Raw genomic sequence first — 15,889 nt, 5'->3', positions numbered from 1 at the left:
CTTTGCCTCTATGTAAGATCATTTACATCCATGTAATTCATTATAACAGTTATTTGACTTTTAAATTACTTATTAAAGTAGTTTCTTTTCTCTTATTTTTTCTTAATTGATCTGTTGAACCATTTTAAATGCTGTTTTTTAGCTTTTGATGGATTTACAGATGCAGCCATTCAAAATGCGCGGTACAAACCCGCGGTACGGTAAACTACCCACAAGCCACCGCAGGGCACCGCGGTAAGTGATTGGCTGGCCAAAATGACCGACAGGGGCACTCGTGGTGCATTGGTTGGTAGTGAAAAGATTTAATCAATGTCTTTACTGTGCACATTTTAATCCGCTTAGTTTTGAATATTTATATGGAATTTTACCACTAAAGGAAAATTTTAGTAGCTGAGCATAAAAAGAAGAGGAGCATAATGCATCTGAAGGTCATAAACGATATTAATTTAGGAACATAAACATTACTGTATGTACGTAAACTGTACTGTGTATGGCTGGTCTTGGTAGTTTAAAGAAAAAATACACACCAGTCTTCCATTTCTCCCTAAACATTTTAAGCATGAAAGTTTTATGAAACGGTACCCAAATATGCGATTGCTGTATAGAATGAATTTTAATTTAAAAAAATTATTGAACACGCAAATTAAGCTGTTTACATCTTCCGCCTGAGAACAGTCACCCGTTGCTACCCAACGCAGAAACACAGCCACTAACTAGCAAAGAGAGGACATTAGCTAGCCAATATGATAAAGAAATAAATGATTATTTTGTTTATTTCTTTTGCACATTTATTTGAACATTTCCATCAATTGTACAAGCACTTGGAAACTGTCTAATCCCTAGTTCATCAGGCATTTTCGTTTACACTGCGGGCATTCTCCCGGTCTGGCGCCGGTCTGTGTCTTCTAGGATATAATGCCAGCGAACTCTTGTTTTTATGTCCACTATAACAGACAATCTCCTTTGCTTTTAACCGAGCGTTTAATAATTTCCTAAAATGAAAATGATTTACTTTATTTCCCTCACAGGATCAATAAAAGTATCTATCATCTATCTACATAAACTACTGGACAGAATTCTGGGGTCTCCCCATACCAGAGATTATGGTAGGGCTTCAGAATGGTGATTGGCTGACACCATCTGACACCCCTCTGATTGGAGAAAAAAGACGTGCTGGTTTGCTATACATACTGTACCAGGAAGAGGATTTCTTTCTATTCAAAACGTGTATTTTAAAAGTTTAATTAAGAAGTAAAAACCTTACAGCATACACAGATTTCTAAACTGATCAGGATCGTTATCTTTGTCTTATGCATAATAATGTTCACCACTCTGTCCAGCAAATTAATAATAAACTTTATTTTATATAGCGTTTTAAACGAATAAGTAATTAGATTGCTCATAAACCTAATCGCTTATTCTACATAAACACAGCGTAATTGCTCACTGAAAATGCTTTTTCTTTTTATTTAGGTTCAGATTTCAACTATAGATTGTATTATTAATAACCATAATAACGACCAACCAACAAAAACAACCATATAAACATAATACCAACCAAAAACATAGATAACAACCACAATACAAAATCAAATATATCAAACCATTAAACTCTCTCAAATTCCTCCAATTATCATAATCCCGCCCCTTATGCAAAACCAAACCCTCCTCCCATCCCAGTTTATCCTCTTTATTATAAACAAAATCCACCTCAATTTTCAACATAAAGCATTACACAAAATCAATACCTCATCACTCCATACTCAACTTTTTATTTAGGCTCAGATTTCAACTATAGATCGTATTATTATAAACTTTCTTGGAAAAATGTCTTTTATGTAAACCATGTTTGCTATTAATTCATTTAGGGCTAGAATATGTTCATTGTCTTCCAATCAGGTCGAGTTGACATTAGAAGCTTGCCACGCCCGGACTGTTACACCAACGCATTAGCATGTTAAAGTGATTTCATTGAGAAGCCTAGCTTTCTTAACTAGTAAGTACTGTACTTCCTTGGTTTTGGAGGGGGTAGGTGTCTTTCGCTGGAAATCTCGCCCCCTTCTACTTTGAAAATACCTGTGAAACCGGTTTAATTCGTCACAGCCAGCACTCCCGCAGAGAGGGGGATTGTACTCGTTAATGTCTTAGCCGGAACACATCATTATGTCTCATTTTGTATTTCTATAAAAAAAATCGTTTGCCCAGCCTAACACTATTGTTGTTATTGTTTTCATCCTGTAAAGCGCTTTGAGGAGCACAGCTTTCTCACCACTTAGATTACTTTTTAATACCATCCTTACACAAAGCAGAAACTGATTGTATTTTCCGATGACATACAAGTGGAAAGATTACAGATGTTAATCGTCTTTTTTCTGAACCAGGGAAAATCTGATCATGTTTCTCTATAACAATAATAAAAAACTTTATTTTACATATCACCTTTAAAAGTGGCATCTCAAAACAATACAGAAGATGTAAACCACAGATTACAAAGTAAATACCCAGACAAACGCAAACGCGTTTTTAATAAAATGCTTTTATTCATTCAGCAGAGAGAGAGCGTAAAACCTGGGCGTAACAGCTGTTCCTTTTTCTGATCACTCGCTCTCTGGATAAACGTCTCACCTGTCCTGTTCTTTGTTTTCCTAATTTGCTTATTATGCTTTCTGTGATCCACTCCTGCCCTCACACCTAAAGAAGACTATTTTAAATTTCTTTGTGCGGTCCATTGTGCAATTAACCCTTGTATGTGCTGTCCTTAAGGTGATATCACATAAAGGTGATATGTAAAATAATGTTTTTTATTATTGTTATAGAGAAACATGATCAGATTTTCCCCGGTTCAGAAAAAAAGATCTAAAGTATGCTAGTTTGTCACTAGTATACTTTTAATACAGTCTTTGCTGTGCTCTTGAGGATCCTTGTGATATTTCGAGCTCTGGTTGAATGATAAGTGTCGCAGTTTAAATAATTTTTGTAGTTGGAAATTATGAAACGCTCTGTTAAAAGCAAGGGAGTTTTTGTGTCCGTTACAGTATAAGAAAATGCCTGACAGAGTAGGGCTCGGACAGATTCCAAGTGCATTTTTGCAATTTACGTTGCATTGTGCATTGTGCTGCTGTAATACAGTTTAAAATAATTAAAACTCTAAACAGTATCAGCTTTATTTATGGGTTGCAATTTAAAAAAAGTCAAAAACAGCACTCAAAATGCAATTTAGAGCTTTCTGGCAAGAGGAGACACCCAAATTAATAATGTAACATGCCACTGTTTGTGCATGAACAAGGTTATACTGCTATTTCCTTAGATACACGATTAAAAAAGTAATAATTTTAAATCCCCGGCGGAACACATTCCATAAGAATCAGCGCTTTTATATATCGCCTTTAAAGGTGGCTTCTCAAAACGCTTTACAGGATAAAAACAACAATAACAGCAACAACAACAACACTGTATTTCATTGCACTTTGAAAACCAAGTAATAAATTAACTATATGTGCAAACGTTTTATGATATGTCGCTGTTGTGAATGTCTGTGGTGTGTATCTTATTTGCCTGTCTGTCCTGGCTCTCTCGCTCGCCCTCCCCCCCTCTCTCTCAATTCAATTCAAGGTGCTTTATTAGCATGACAGATGGGTACAATCAGTGTTGGGTATTTACTTTGCTTTGAGATGCCACTTTTAAAGGTGATATATAAAATCAAGGCTTTAACTTGCTTTAACTCCACAAGTCTGAGTTCTTGTGTCTGTCCTATCCGAACCCGAAAGTATTACAATATGCATCTTTATAGCAGGTGGTGTACAGCTTTTTAGTATAGATTACACTTTTCTGAAATGTATTTAAAAAATAAAAACGATTACAATCTAATCTTTCCACGTTTGATCCCAAGATCCCAAGGAAAAAATAAATCTAAACGGGGAGAAAGCTATGCTGAAAGTTTATTAAGATACTTAGAAGACAAAGATATCAATTTATGTTGCATTTGTCTGATTGTGAATCAAAAAACACATATATTTAAACCCGCGTTTGCGATTTAAATCAAAACGCGATTTAAATCAATATAAATGTTTATATTGTAACACCTAGGTGACTATTCATTGTTATTAAAATGACTTAAATTCGATCATGTTGTGATATTTAGAAATATAAATTTGTTTGGTGCGAGTGAGGTTTTATTTAATCTCCGACTCAGGGAAACGTTTCATTTTTGAAATGTTTGTTAAAAAAAATTCATGGCTCCAGCGGGATTCAATCACAGACCATGTTATATGGGAATCAGGAAGCTAACCCACAGCGCCACCGGCAAGGTCACGTGCAGAGTGCTAAAAAAGCACTACAGAAACATTATCAACAGACAATGTACAGCATGTACTATTCTTGTGTTGTGGTACATGAATATAATTATATAGTTATTAATTTCTTTAGATACGCGATTCCATATTATATTCCCTTTTAATCAAATTCTAAAAGTATGCTTGTTGACTCCGGTATCACATTAGTTAAAGACTTCGATGCTTAAAATGTTTAGGGAGAAATGGAATACTGGTGTGTATGTTTTCTTTAAAGTACCGAGACCAGCCATATACTGTATGTTTAAGTTCCAAAATTAATATCGTTTATAGCCTTCACACGCGTTGCAGTATACTCCTATTCTTTTTATGCTCAGGTACTAAGATTTCCCTTCAGTGGTAAAATTCCATATAAATATTCAATACTTAAACGGGCACAGTTAAGACATTAAATATAGATATACATACTGTAAACAGTACAGTTTGCATATGATAATATGTTTATGTTCCTAAATCAATCTCTTTTATGAGCATGTGAAAGGTATGGTGAATCGATTCTCAAAAATTACTGTACTTTGCATGATTGGAAGCAAATGCGTGATTGCGAAATGCTGTGGTGTTACTTTTACAAAGACAACGAAAAAAAGAATGTGGACCAGGGCAATACTTTGAGTTTACAGCTTGTCCAAGGTCATTCATTATTAATACTATTAGTAATATCTTCGTTAAAGACTTTGATGGCGACAGCTCAAACATGAGAGGTTGAGCTTTATTAGCTCCACCTTGCAGAAATTCCGGATACTATTATTTTACTTGAGGTATTATACAGATGCAGCCATTCAAAATGCGCGGGCGATACCGCATTATTTTCCGGTACGCTGTACGCAGTCTACCGCAAGCTACCGGTAAATACCGCGAGTTACCGGTAAATACCGCTAGCAAAATAATAGTATCCGGAATTTCCGCAAGGTGGAGCTAATAAAGCTCAACCTCTCATGTTTGAGCTGTAGCCATCAAAGTCTTTAACGAAGATATTAATAATAGTATTAATAATAAATGACCTTGGACAAGCTGTAAACTCAAAGTATTGCCCTGGTCCACATTCTTTTTTTCATTGACCGTCTTTGTAAAAGTAACGCCACAGCATTTCGCAATCACGCATTTTTTTCCAATCATGCAAAGTACAGTGATTCACCATGCCTTTCACATGCTCATAAAAGAGATTGATTTAGGGACATAAACATATTACCGTATGCAAACTGTACTGTATACAGTATGTATATGTATATTTAATGTCTTAACTGTGCCCGTTTAAGTATTGAATATTCATATCTAATTTTACCACTGAAGGGAAATCTTAGTAGCTGAGCATAAAAACAATAGGAGCATACTGCAACGCGTGTGAAGGCCATAAACGATATTAATTTTGGAACATAAACATACAGTATATGGCTGGTCTCGGTACTTTAAAGAAAACATACACGAAACATGGTTTCATTATGACCAGAATCTTGAGATATTTTTAACTTGATTTACAGTATTTGAGAGGTATGTCTTAACACCGATACTACAGTGCTTAAGTACTACTCACGTATATGTTTCTAGGTTTATATTATGCATTTCATACGGTCAAATTACTTTTGAGCAACTAATAAGAAGCGCGAAACGGTATGCGTTTTACTTTCGTTTCGTGCTGGGACCCGTGGATTGATTAGAGATATCAAGTACATACAAGTCATTTTTTAAATGTTGTAGTTCGTCTTGAAAAAATGTTACGAGTACATCATCTATCAACAATTACACAGGTTCTGTTTCCATATTGCGGATTTTGGTTACGTAATATTATTTTCTAGATTTCACGTTGTGAATATATGATTTGGGCAAACAGAGCCGCAAAGAAGTACATTATGGGTTGTTGTTTTTTTTTGCAGTTTTATCTAGAACAAGCGATGCTTAAACCTTTGTCTGATTCTTGTGAAACTATCCACACGACAGTTACAGTACCTAGGAGTTGACTTCAGTGATGTCACTGATGGGATGTTTCTAAAAATCCATCCTCTGTAAAACGTCTTCTCTAGTTGTCCTGCATATGTATTCGCTAATGAAGCTGTGTGTTCTGAGCCTGGATCTCTACATTTCTGTATGAACCACCTTAGAGGGCTAAAGACAGCTTGTGTTTAAATTGAGTGTAAGGCAATTTATGCTTCTAAAGTCATGGTCAGCATTTTTGTACTGTGCTGTAAACTTGTTCTGTGCCTAGTCACATTATTTTATAGCGTTTTCATAGCGTTATCAAATCTGGTGGCGCTGTGTTAGTTTCCTGACTCCCATGTCACATGGTCTGTGATTGTAACCTGTAATACCGGTTTAATTCGTCACAGCCAGCACTCCGGTTGTAAAGTAGAAGCAGGCGAGATTTCCAGCGAAAAACACCTCCCCCTTCTTCAGGTGTGAGGGTCTTCTGCTCAGAATGAAACGCTAAAATGTAATGTAGGCTCTGAATGGGTTCTGACTTGCTTTAACAAAATATGTTTACAAATCCTTTCACCTGGCATTTTCGTAGTTAGAAATTATGGAACGCTCTGTTAAAAGCAAGGGAGTTTTTATGTCCGTTGCAGTTCTTTTGCAACATGAATATAATTATATCGTTATTAATTTCTTGAGATACGCGATTCCATATTATATTCCCTTTTAATCAAATTCTAAAAGTATGCTTGTTGACTCCGGTATCGCGTTAGTTAAAGACTTCGATGCTTAAAATGTTTAGGAGAAATGGAATACTGGTGTGTATGTTTTCTTTAAAGTACCGAGACCAGCCATATACTGTATGTTTAAGTTCCAAAATTAATATCGTTTATGGACTTCACACGCGTTGCAGTATGCTCCTATTCTTTTTATGCTCAGGCACTAAGTAAAAGGAGATGCTTCATATTGCTTGACTAATTTTAAAAACTAAGTTAGAAATGCAGACGCTCCCTCGGTGCGCTGCTCTGGTGCGCCGGCTCTTACACAGTGCCTGTCTGCCGTAAGCGTTACAATATACATACCCAACACTGCTTGTACCCATCTGTCATGCAAATAAAACACCTTGAATTGAATTGAATTGAGGGGAGAGGGGGGAATACTAAAGGCAATACTGGCTCAATACCCTCGATGGGCTTTGACGTGCTAATGCGTTGGTTTAACAGTCCGGGTGTGGCAGGCTTCCAATGTCAACTCGACTCGATTGGAAGACAATGAACGTATTTTGTGATATTTAGAAATATAAATTTGTTTGGTGCGAGTGAGGTTTTATTTAATCTCTGACCAAGGGAAACGTTTCATTTTTTCAAAGAAATGTTTGTTAAAAAATAAAGTCATAGTTCTATGGGATTCAATCACAGACCATGTGACAAGGGAGTCAGGAAACTACTCTAACACACAGCGCCACCGGATTTAATAACGCAATAAAAACGCTATAAAATAATGTGACTAGGCACAGAAAAAGTTTACAGCACAGTACAATAATAAATGCTGACCATGACTTTAGAAGCATAAATTACCTTACACTCAATTTAAACACAAGCTGTCTTTCTGTATGAACCTCTAAGCTGGTTCATACAGAAAATGTAGAAATGCATTAGCCTGATTATGATTAAAAAACACATAATTAAACACGCGTTTGCGATTTAAATCAGAACACGATTTAAATCAATATAAATGTTTATATTGTAACGCATACTGTCCAGCCTCCATTTCTCTATAAAAATTTACTCTGTTGCACACACACACACAATAGAAGGAGGAACCGCTGTCAGAAGGGAAGATATGTTCAAAATATCGCAAATATCGTTCATGTTGCGATATTTTGAAATATAAAAGTCAATTTATTGTCCATAATATCGCTATTCTATTTTTTCGAAGAAATGTTTGTTAAAAGAAAAGTCCGGCACCAGCTGGATTCGATCACACAACCTCCCAGTTGCTAGTCACGCACCTAGACCAGTCGGCTAGAAGACAGCTCGCATGAACAGGCAGGCGAAAAAGCCCTACACAGCCCTGTCGCAGCACACGAATACCGTTATTAAATTCTTTAGATACGCGATTCCATATTATATTCCCTTTTAATCAAATTCTAAAAGTATGCTTGTTGACTCCGGTATCATGTTAGTTAAAGACTTCAAAGCTTAAAATGTTTAGGGAGAAATGGAATACTGGTGTGTATTTTTTTCTTTAAAGTACCAAGACCAGCTACAGTATATACTGTATGTTTATGTTCCAAAATTAATATCGTTTATGGCCTTCACACGCGTTACAGTATGCTCCTATTCTTTTTATGCTCAGCTACTAAGATTTCCCTTCAGTGGTAAAATTCAATATCTACAACGGGCACAGCAAAGACGTTTTTACTGTAAGTCTTTCTACGACAGACCAACGGACCACGAGTGCCCCTGTCGGTCAACCAATCACGTACTGCGGTGCCACGCGTCATCTTGCGTCATACTGAGCGACGTCACCTGCGGTACGTGTCTGTGACGCGCACTTTGAATGGCTGCATCTGTAGGAGAATTTATGGTAACTCGCGGTAGACTGTGTAAAGCGCACCGCAAAATAATGCGGTATTGCCCGTGCATTTTGAATGGCTGCATCTGTACTCACACTTAACATAAATTTTCTCTGAGCTTGAAACTGAATCATAATTGAGAAACAGAAATTGTAAGCTCTTACTTTGCACTTTAATAGATATCTCATTATGGATCACTATATCTTGTTTGTTTGAGAAGACATGTTCTGTACAAGCATTTCATTTTCTAGGTGTTCTGAAAAACCAAGAACGCTTTCATTAACCATGTCTACCATTTTAGTTTCTGCTGCTAATATTCATATACTGTAAGTCTTTCTCCATTAATTTTCCCATGGAAAAAATGAAGTCTCATGTACATGTATATCGTAAACCACTTCTTCCTATGCACATTGTTTCTTAGTTCCTTCTTTATACAGTATTGAATTATAATCAAAATAATAATTTTGATGATTTAGAGCATGCTCTTTACACTATACCTTTGTAATATTATTTTTAATTGGTCTGACCCACATTAATTAATAACATTAATTTTGATATTCTTGATTTTTTTATTCCTGTAGTCTATTTCCAGAGCCTGAATAATCTTTTGACATACTGTATAATGCTAAACCTATCCCCTCTTCTATATTTCCTGTCTCTCCAGAGCAAAGTGTATCTAATGTAACATTCCGCTCCATCAGTTTTGGTTAGCCAGATTTCTGTCATTCCACTAACATCATAACTGCCTACTAATATTGTAGATTCTTGTCTAATTTCGTTAAGTTATTCCTAGCATTAAGACATAGGCACTTAATTACCTCATTATTTGTTCTGTTTTTTCATTTAGTTCTCCTTCATTGTATCCCTGTATTGTGATACAAAACTCACCTTTATGCAGTGTGTTTCTGATCCAGACGAGGACAGCAATCGCAATCATACACAGAGCATTTATTGCCCCCAAAGCCAGGACAACAGGATAGAGCTCATTTTTATCTGCCGTAAAATATGTACCATCACTCAGTAAAGTTACTAATGCTGCAATGTAAATAATCAAAAAGAGGGTATGGCACACTTTACTGTTGAAAGGTTAAACACATATCAATATGTACTGTAAATTACTTTCCTAATAAACTACCTGCATATCTATCAAAAACACTCATATACTGTATATATTTTTGTTTTAAGTAATGCACAAAGATGAATATTTCTAGAATGGAAATGTCCATAGAGCCTGGCACTAGTGGCTATATTCGATACTTTATTGATGTATTTTTTAGGAAGTGTAATGACAATAAGGATCGTTACCTGTAATCTCCAGCAGTGTACCATTCCCAAACAAGATCTCTCCACATGTAGCCACAGCACAGTAGTAAGTCCCAGCATCAAAGTGGCTAAGGTTCCTCTTGGGGGGGTTATAGACACAACTCTGTGTAGGAGACCCAGCCACAGAGTTCCTCTCACAATGATCATTCCTGTTTTCATAAGTGTAAATTATTTCTGGGAAGGATTCTCCTGAGCCATGTCTTAACCAATGAACACTGTGCTCTCCTGCATGGGTCTCAGTGTGTATTTTACACTGCAGAGTTACATCATCTCCTGGCTGGACTGGGACAAACACAGGCTTCTGCACAATACTCCTGCTCATCAATCCTGAATCTGTAGTTAAACGGAAAGTATTTCTTTTGATATTAAATTGCCACACATCTCTCCAATGTTTCTGTGTTACATGTCACATTACATGAAATTTATATTCTGGAAGTTTTTTTATTATTAATAAAATCCAAATAGTACTCTGAATTAAGTCATTGTGATATATTAATATCGAGTAATATACATTAGTATCAAATAAAAAAAAAACTTTAGAATGCATATTTTAACATTTTTTCTTTTTTAAACATTTCTATTTTAGTTTAACATGAACATTAAACAGCAAAATTCAATGTATGTATATAAAATAGAGTATTATTCAATTTTTTTATGCATACAAAGTATTTGTATTAAACATAACCTTCTTGACAAGAACAGAATTTCACAACTGTAATAGTGATAACTGTGAAGTGGAGAAAGCAATAGTTTATTCTTTAAAACCCTCTCTATATTTAACATATTCCATATGTATAATGTTTTTTAATCCACCATCACCAGCAGCCTTAATCATAATGTGCAGTGCATGTTTTTAAAAATCATCCTATTATGCACAATGTGAGTCAGCACCGAACTGGCCAGTTCCTACCAAATGAAGCTCCATCCATTGATTTCCTAACTACTTCTTCAAATTCAGGCTCATTAAGCAGCAAGAGCCTATCCTGGCAAGTAACAGGTACAAGGCATGGTACACTCTGGATATGATTGCAGTCCTTCTCGGGGCAGCCACATAGACAAGTAAACACTCACATCTAGGGACAATTTTCCCAGCAGCCATTTAACTTACCAGGATGTATTTTGATTACCTGCAGAAAGCCTACACCAGCATGGGGAGAACATACACTTTTAACTTTGGCATGAGTGTGTGCATCCTTGTGTCTGTGTGTGCCGTGCAATGGACTAGCAAGGTGTAGCCTGCCTTGCATCCATTGCTTGCCGGGTTAGACTCCAGTTTGCGGCCATAAACCTGTACTGGATAAAGTAATTAGAAATGCATGGATAGATAGAATATACAAATACTACTCTTGTGATTTCAATTGTATTTAAACAATTTTGTTTACAAAGTTACATATTCTTGAAATAAAATGCGTCCGTGAATACCTTATTGAACATTATGATGTAGTTTACCTTTAAGAATCAGAAAGGTCCCATTTCCAAAGGAGAATGTGTTATAGAGTTGTATTCCACAGTAATATATTCCAGTATCTGAGGATTCTGCCTTCAAGAGTGTAAGATTGAAGCTCTTGTCATCGTTCTTCGCTGTCCAATGTGAATTGCTTTTAAACTCTTCATGAAACATTTTTTTTCCATAATAATCTGCTACAATGATCTGAGGTGCCTGTCCAATGATGAGCTTGAGCCATAACCAAGTTTTAATATTCTCAGCTTCAGTAATGCACTCCAAAGTGACAGAGTCTCCAAGCTGAGCGTGCACCCACTGATGTGGCTGAGACACAGAATTATCAACAATCACATCTGAAACTCAAATACAACAGTTACTACTGAGACAACATTAAGAAAATGCCTGGAGTGTAAAGTAATGTGTAATGTAATTATAATTTTTACACTCTCAAGGAACATCTGATATTTGCTCATCTTTTAAAAATGTAAAAAAATAGTGAAAAATATGAAAATAATAATAATGCCATAGTTTTTTTTTATCAATTGATAAGACACATGTACTGTATCAGAATTACTTGAAGTTTTGCCTTTGTCATAAAAAATCAATTTTAGCTTTTAAAAACTTGAGAGAAAAATAGAAAAAAATGTCACTCTTCTTGCAGCTTTTATGATCCATTACTGAAATGTAGTCTCATTTTTGAAAATTATTTGAATGGTCATTACATTGAAATATCATTTCAATATTTGTAAAAAAGAACACATTTGTTAAGTTTACTTCAGACATATCTAAAAACTCAGCATCTAATTTGTTAATGTATTAATTTATTTAATTAACTTGAAAATATTTGGTTTCACACTTACAGTATTTCTGGAGAAACCCTACAGTGACCCAAGTTTGGTCCAGAAATATTGTGTTGGAGTTTAAGATTAATTAATTTGATGTATGTAAATTACTATGGATATATATTTTCATGATGAGCTATAAAAAAAGTTTTGTGTGATGCTTCTGCATTTAAATGATAATTTTGCACTTACTTGATTTCCCGACAAGCCAGAAAGAGATCCAGAGTCTAATCATCTCAACAGCACCTCTGATCAGATGACAACTGTCCTGAGCCCCAGCTCACTGAATCAAAGGCAATGGAAGTGTTCACTGTCACGCCAGAATAGGGGGGAACACCCAGACTCTTCTGATTGGGTGAAGAGAAGACAACATTCCTGTGTGTAAGTGAAAGATCAAACACCCACTACTGTTTTTTTTATATTTAAGTGTCTTCACAATGTACTGTAGAGGAACTCAGAGTATTTTATTGTTTCAATATTGTGAACATACCTGTATTTCAAAGAACTATTGGCACATTTGGACTTTACATAAAACATGGTCTTCACTAGCAATTTTAAAGCATATATTGAAAACTGCAATTAACTGAGGATCCTAAGGTTTTGTCTTTCTATATATCCAACCCTTTTCTTACTGTTTCTTCCAATTCGGGGTAACAGGGGAGTCCTATCCTGGAACACAACAGGCATCTTCTGATTGGGTGAATAGAAGGTAACTGTTCCATGTGTGTGACGGAAAGACTAAACACCTGCTGCTGTTCTCATATCAAAGTTCTTCCACACATTATAGTGCAACCTATAGGAGATCATTGCTCAGTTACTGATGAGATATTTCACATACAGTATTTGTGATCAATACTTCCAAAACTACAGGGTTCCTTGAAATACTTGTATTTAACTAGTTTGTGTTTGTGATATTAATATTGTGGGATATTTAGGAAATAATGTTAATGAGAAAAGGACCGGAAGCCTGGCTCTTAAATAAGAACAAGTCAAGATTCAAGATTCAAGATTTTTTATTTGCCATATACAACAAGTGTACTGGAATGCTTACTCTTTCAGCTTTACCCAGTAACAGTATTGAAAAAAAAATAAGCACAAATGACAAACAGACATGGACAATAAATTTAGACAATAGACCAGGGGTGGGCAAACGTTTTTGTCCCAGGGGCCACATACAATTTTTAAACTGTATAGTGGGCCACTTCAGGCTGCTGTTACAGATAGCCTATGCCCTATATAGGTTTAGAATCCAACATAGGCTTATTAAGGAACAAGTAATGGGTTTATTCCATGCTGAAAAGAGAAGAAAGAAAACACAAACACGAAATGTTGTGTTTTCTTTCTTCTCTTTTCAGCATGGAATAAACCTATTACTTGTTCCTTAATAAGCCTATGCATGCTGATGCAGCTACCCACTTGAACTACTATAGGCTTATTAGTTCAAGTTTAATGATAACCTGAGAGAAAAAAAATATTTTAAAAATAAAAAAAATAAAAATTGAATAAAAATTGACATTCAAGTCACAAGCCAAGTCTTCATCAATTACCTCGACCCGATGGGTAACTGTTCTTGCGTGATAAACTTATTTTCTCAAATTTGTTTTTGCTCTCTGGACAAAGAATATATATGGTTTCGATCATATAATCCTTCAAAAGCTCCCCTTCAGAGAGTGACTTGCTTTGTTTAGCAATTTTAGATGCACGCAGGTAGCTTGCCTTTGTGCTAGCCTCTTGGATAGTAGAAGGGTGGAAAAATACATTTTGCTGAGCCTGTAAAGTAGCGGCTAGTTTGGAAGCTCTATTACCTCACTCCTCGCATGACAGATTACTAACATAGTTAGCATGTTTGGTAGAAAAATGCCAACTAAGATTGTATTCTTTGAACACTGCGACACTTTCCTTACAAATACTGGATAGTAATTTTGAAATGGCAACGTGCATCTCCTTCTCAACATTGACTCTTGATCTGAACTTGGATTTGATAACTGCAAGTGCTGGAAACCCAGCTTCACAAAGGCAGGATATTGCAAAGGGAAGAAGAATTCACAGAGCTCTGTCGCTTATTCCTTGGTACTCCAATAGTATGAGACTTTTTGCATTGTGGTACTCGGTATGCTACTTTGTATGATGAAAAAAAGAACTTTGCTGGGTACTGTATTTTGGTTAGAAAAAGCAGCTTTCTGTTCATTCATTAAACTTGCCTGAAAAAATGTGTGCGCCATCTAATGGCACTGTCATGGACGTCCAAAGGGACTAACTGTGGAGAGCAGGAGAGTGGAAAAAAGACCCATATGCGTAGCGGCGGAACGGGAAAAAGGCCCGGGCTCGTTAGTGCAAAGAGTTCAGGAGTGCCGTATAGAAACCTATGCCCTCAGGTAGCGGACGTGGGGCGACCTGGTGCTAGGTGGGTCTCAGGACATCCGAACGTCAATGCTGAGTGAGGTCAGAGTGCAAGACCCGGAGATATATAGCCCAAGGGAAAGAGAAGGACCAGAAGGGCAGCAGGCAGGAAACTAGGGACAGGACAGAGTAGGAGTGCCCTCTGGCAGCAGAGGGCGTGACAGGCACGAATAATTGATATTTATAAGTCTAAACCATATTTCAGAAGAATAACACCCATTTGTCCTTTGTAATTTGTGATAGCCCTCAGGCCATTCCAGAAGCGCATTGTGTTAATGCCCCCACATTGTATTTCAAGCCTGTATTTGTAGTCCCTTTTCACATGTCTGATGACCCTCTTCAGGTCATACTTGGCTTTCCTGTACAGCCCAGGGTCGAGGGTGTTACAGCCTCTGGTCGCCGTGGTGACGTTCTGGTGAAATATTGGCGAAAATTTCCTGAGATTGCATTCCCCCATAATGATAAACATGGCATCAGGATTCAAACTTTCCTGGTTGTTTATCACGCTGTACAGTTCACTAAGCGCTGCCTCAGCGTTTGCTTGTGGCTGGATGTAAACAGTGGTTAAAGTAACAGAGCTGAATTCCCTAAGTAAATAAAAGGGCTGGCATTTTAACATGAGGTACTCAAATTAGCTAAACAAAACTGAGACAGTACCTTAATGTCCGTGCACCAGGAGCTGTTGATAAGAAACCACACGCCACCTCCTGCTTGTTTGCCAGTGTTTTCAGCAGAGTGGTCCGTGCGATGAACTGTAAATCCGAAGGGCTGCACAGCTGAGTCAGGGATGTTTGCGTTCAGCCAGGTCTCAGTAAAACAGAAAACACAACATTCCCTCATCTCTTGCTGCGAATTAATCAGACTATGCAGTTCATCCATCTTATTATCTAGTGATTGTACATTCGCTAGCAATATAGACGGTAACGCGGGTCTGAACGTGTGTCTCCGCAATTGCGCCAGGTGTCCGCTCCTTCTCCCCCTCCTCCTCCTGTGTTTGGGCCTAGGGCTGCCAGCTCTGTTTGTCCTGGCGTCGAGGTTTTGAAATAAA

At 36.7% G+C, this 15,889-nt stretch overlaps 1 protein-coding gene across 1 annotated transcript in view; it reads right to left on the bottom strand.

Moving 5' to 3' along the window:
* Nucleotides 1-15,720, bottom strand: part of LOC148836351 (uncharacterized) — a 44,718-nt gene extending 28,998 nt beyond the window's left edge. The window contains exons 1-5 of the mRNA XM_088914139.1: nucleotides 15,499-15,720; nucleotides 15,127-15,388; nucleotides 11,605-11,952; nucleotides 10,138-10,488; nucleotides 9,651-9,825 (exon numbers count right to left, since the gene is read on the bottom strand). Of these exons, the coding sequence (XP_088770265.1) occupies nucleotides 9,651-9,825; nucleotides 10,138-10,488; nucleotides 11,605-11,952; nucleotides 15,127-15,388; nucleotides 15,499-15,720 (1,358 nt within the window). The remainder of the gene's footprint in view (nucleotides 1-9,650; nucleotides 9,826-10,137; nucleotides 10,489-11,604; nucleotides 11,953-15,126; nucleotides 15,389-15,498) is intronic.
* Nucleotides 15,721-15,889: the final 169 nt, after the last annotated feature.

Source organism: Atractosteus spatula, chromosome 4 (assembly GCF_055471065.1).
Source record: "Atractosteus spatula isolate fAtrSpa1 chromosome 4, fAtrSpa1.hap1, whole genome shotgun sequence".
Taxonomy (NCBI): domain Eukaryota; kingdom Metazoa; phylum Chordata; class Actinopteri; order Semionotiformes; family Lepisosteidae; genus Atractosteus; species Atractosteus spatula.
Note: the sequence above shows the minus strand (reverse complement) of the source record. Positions and strands in the feature narration are given on the sequence as shown.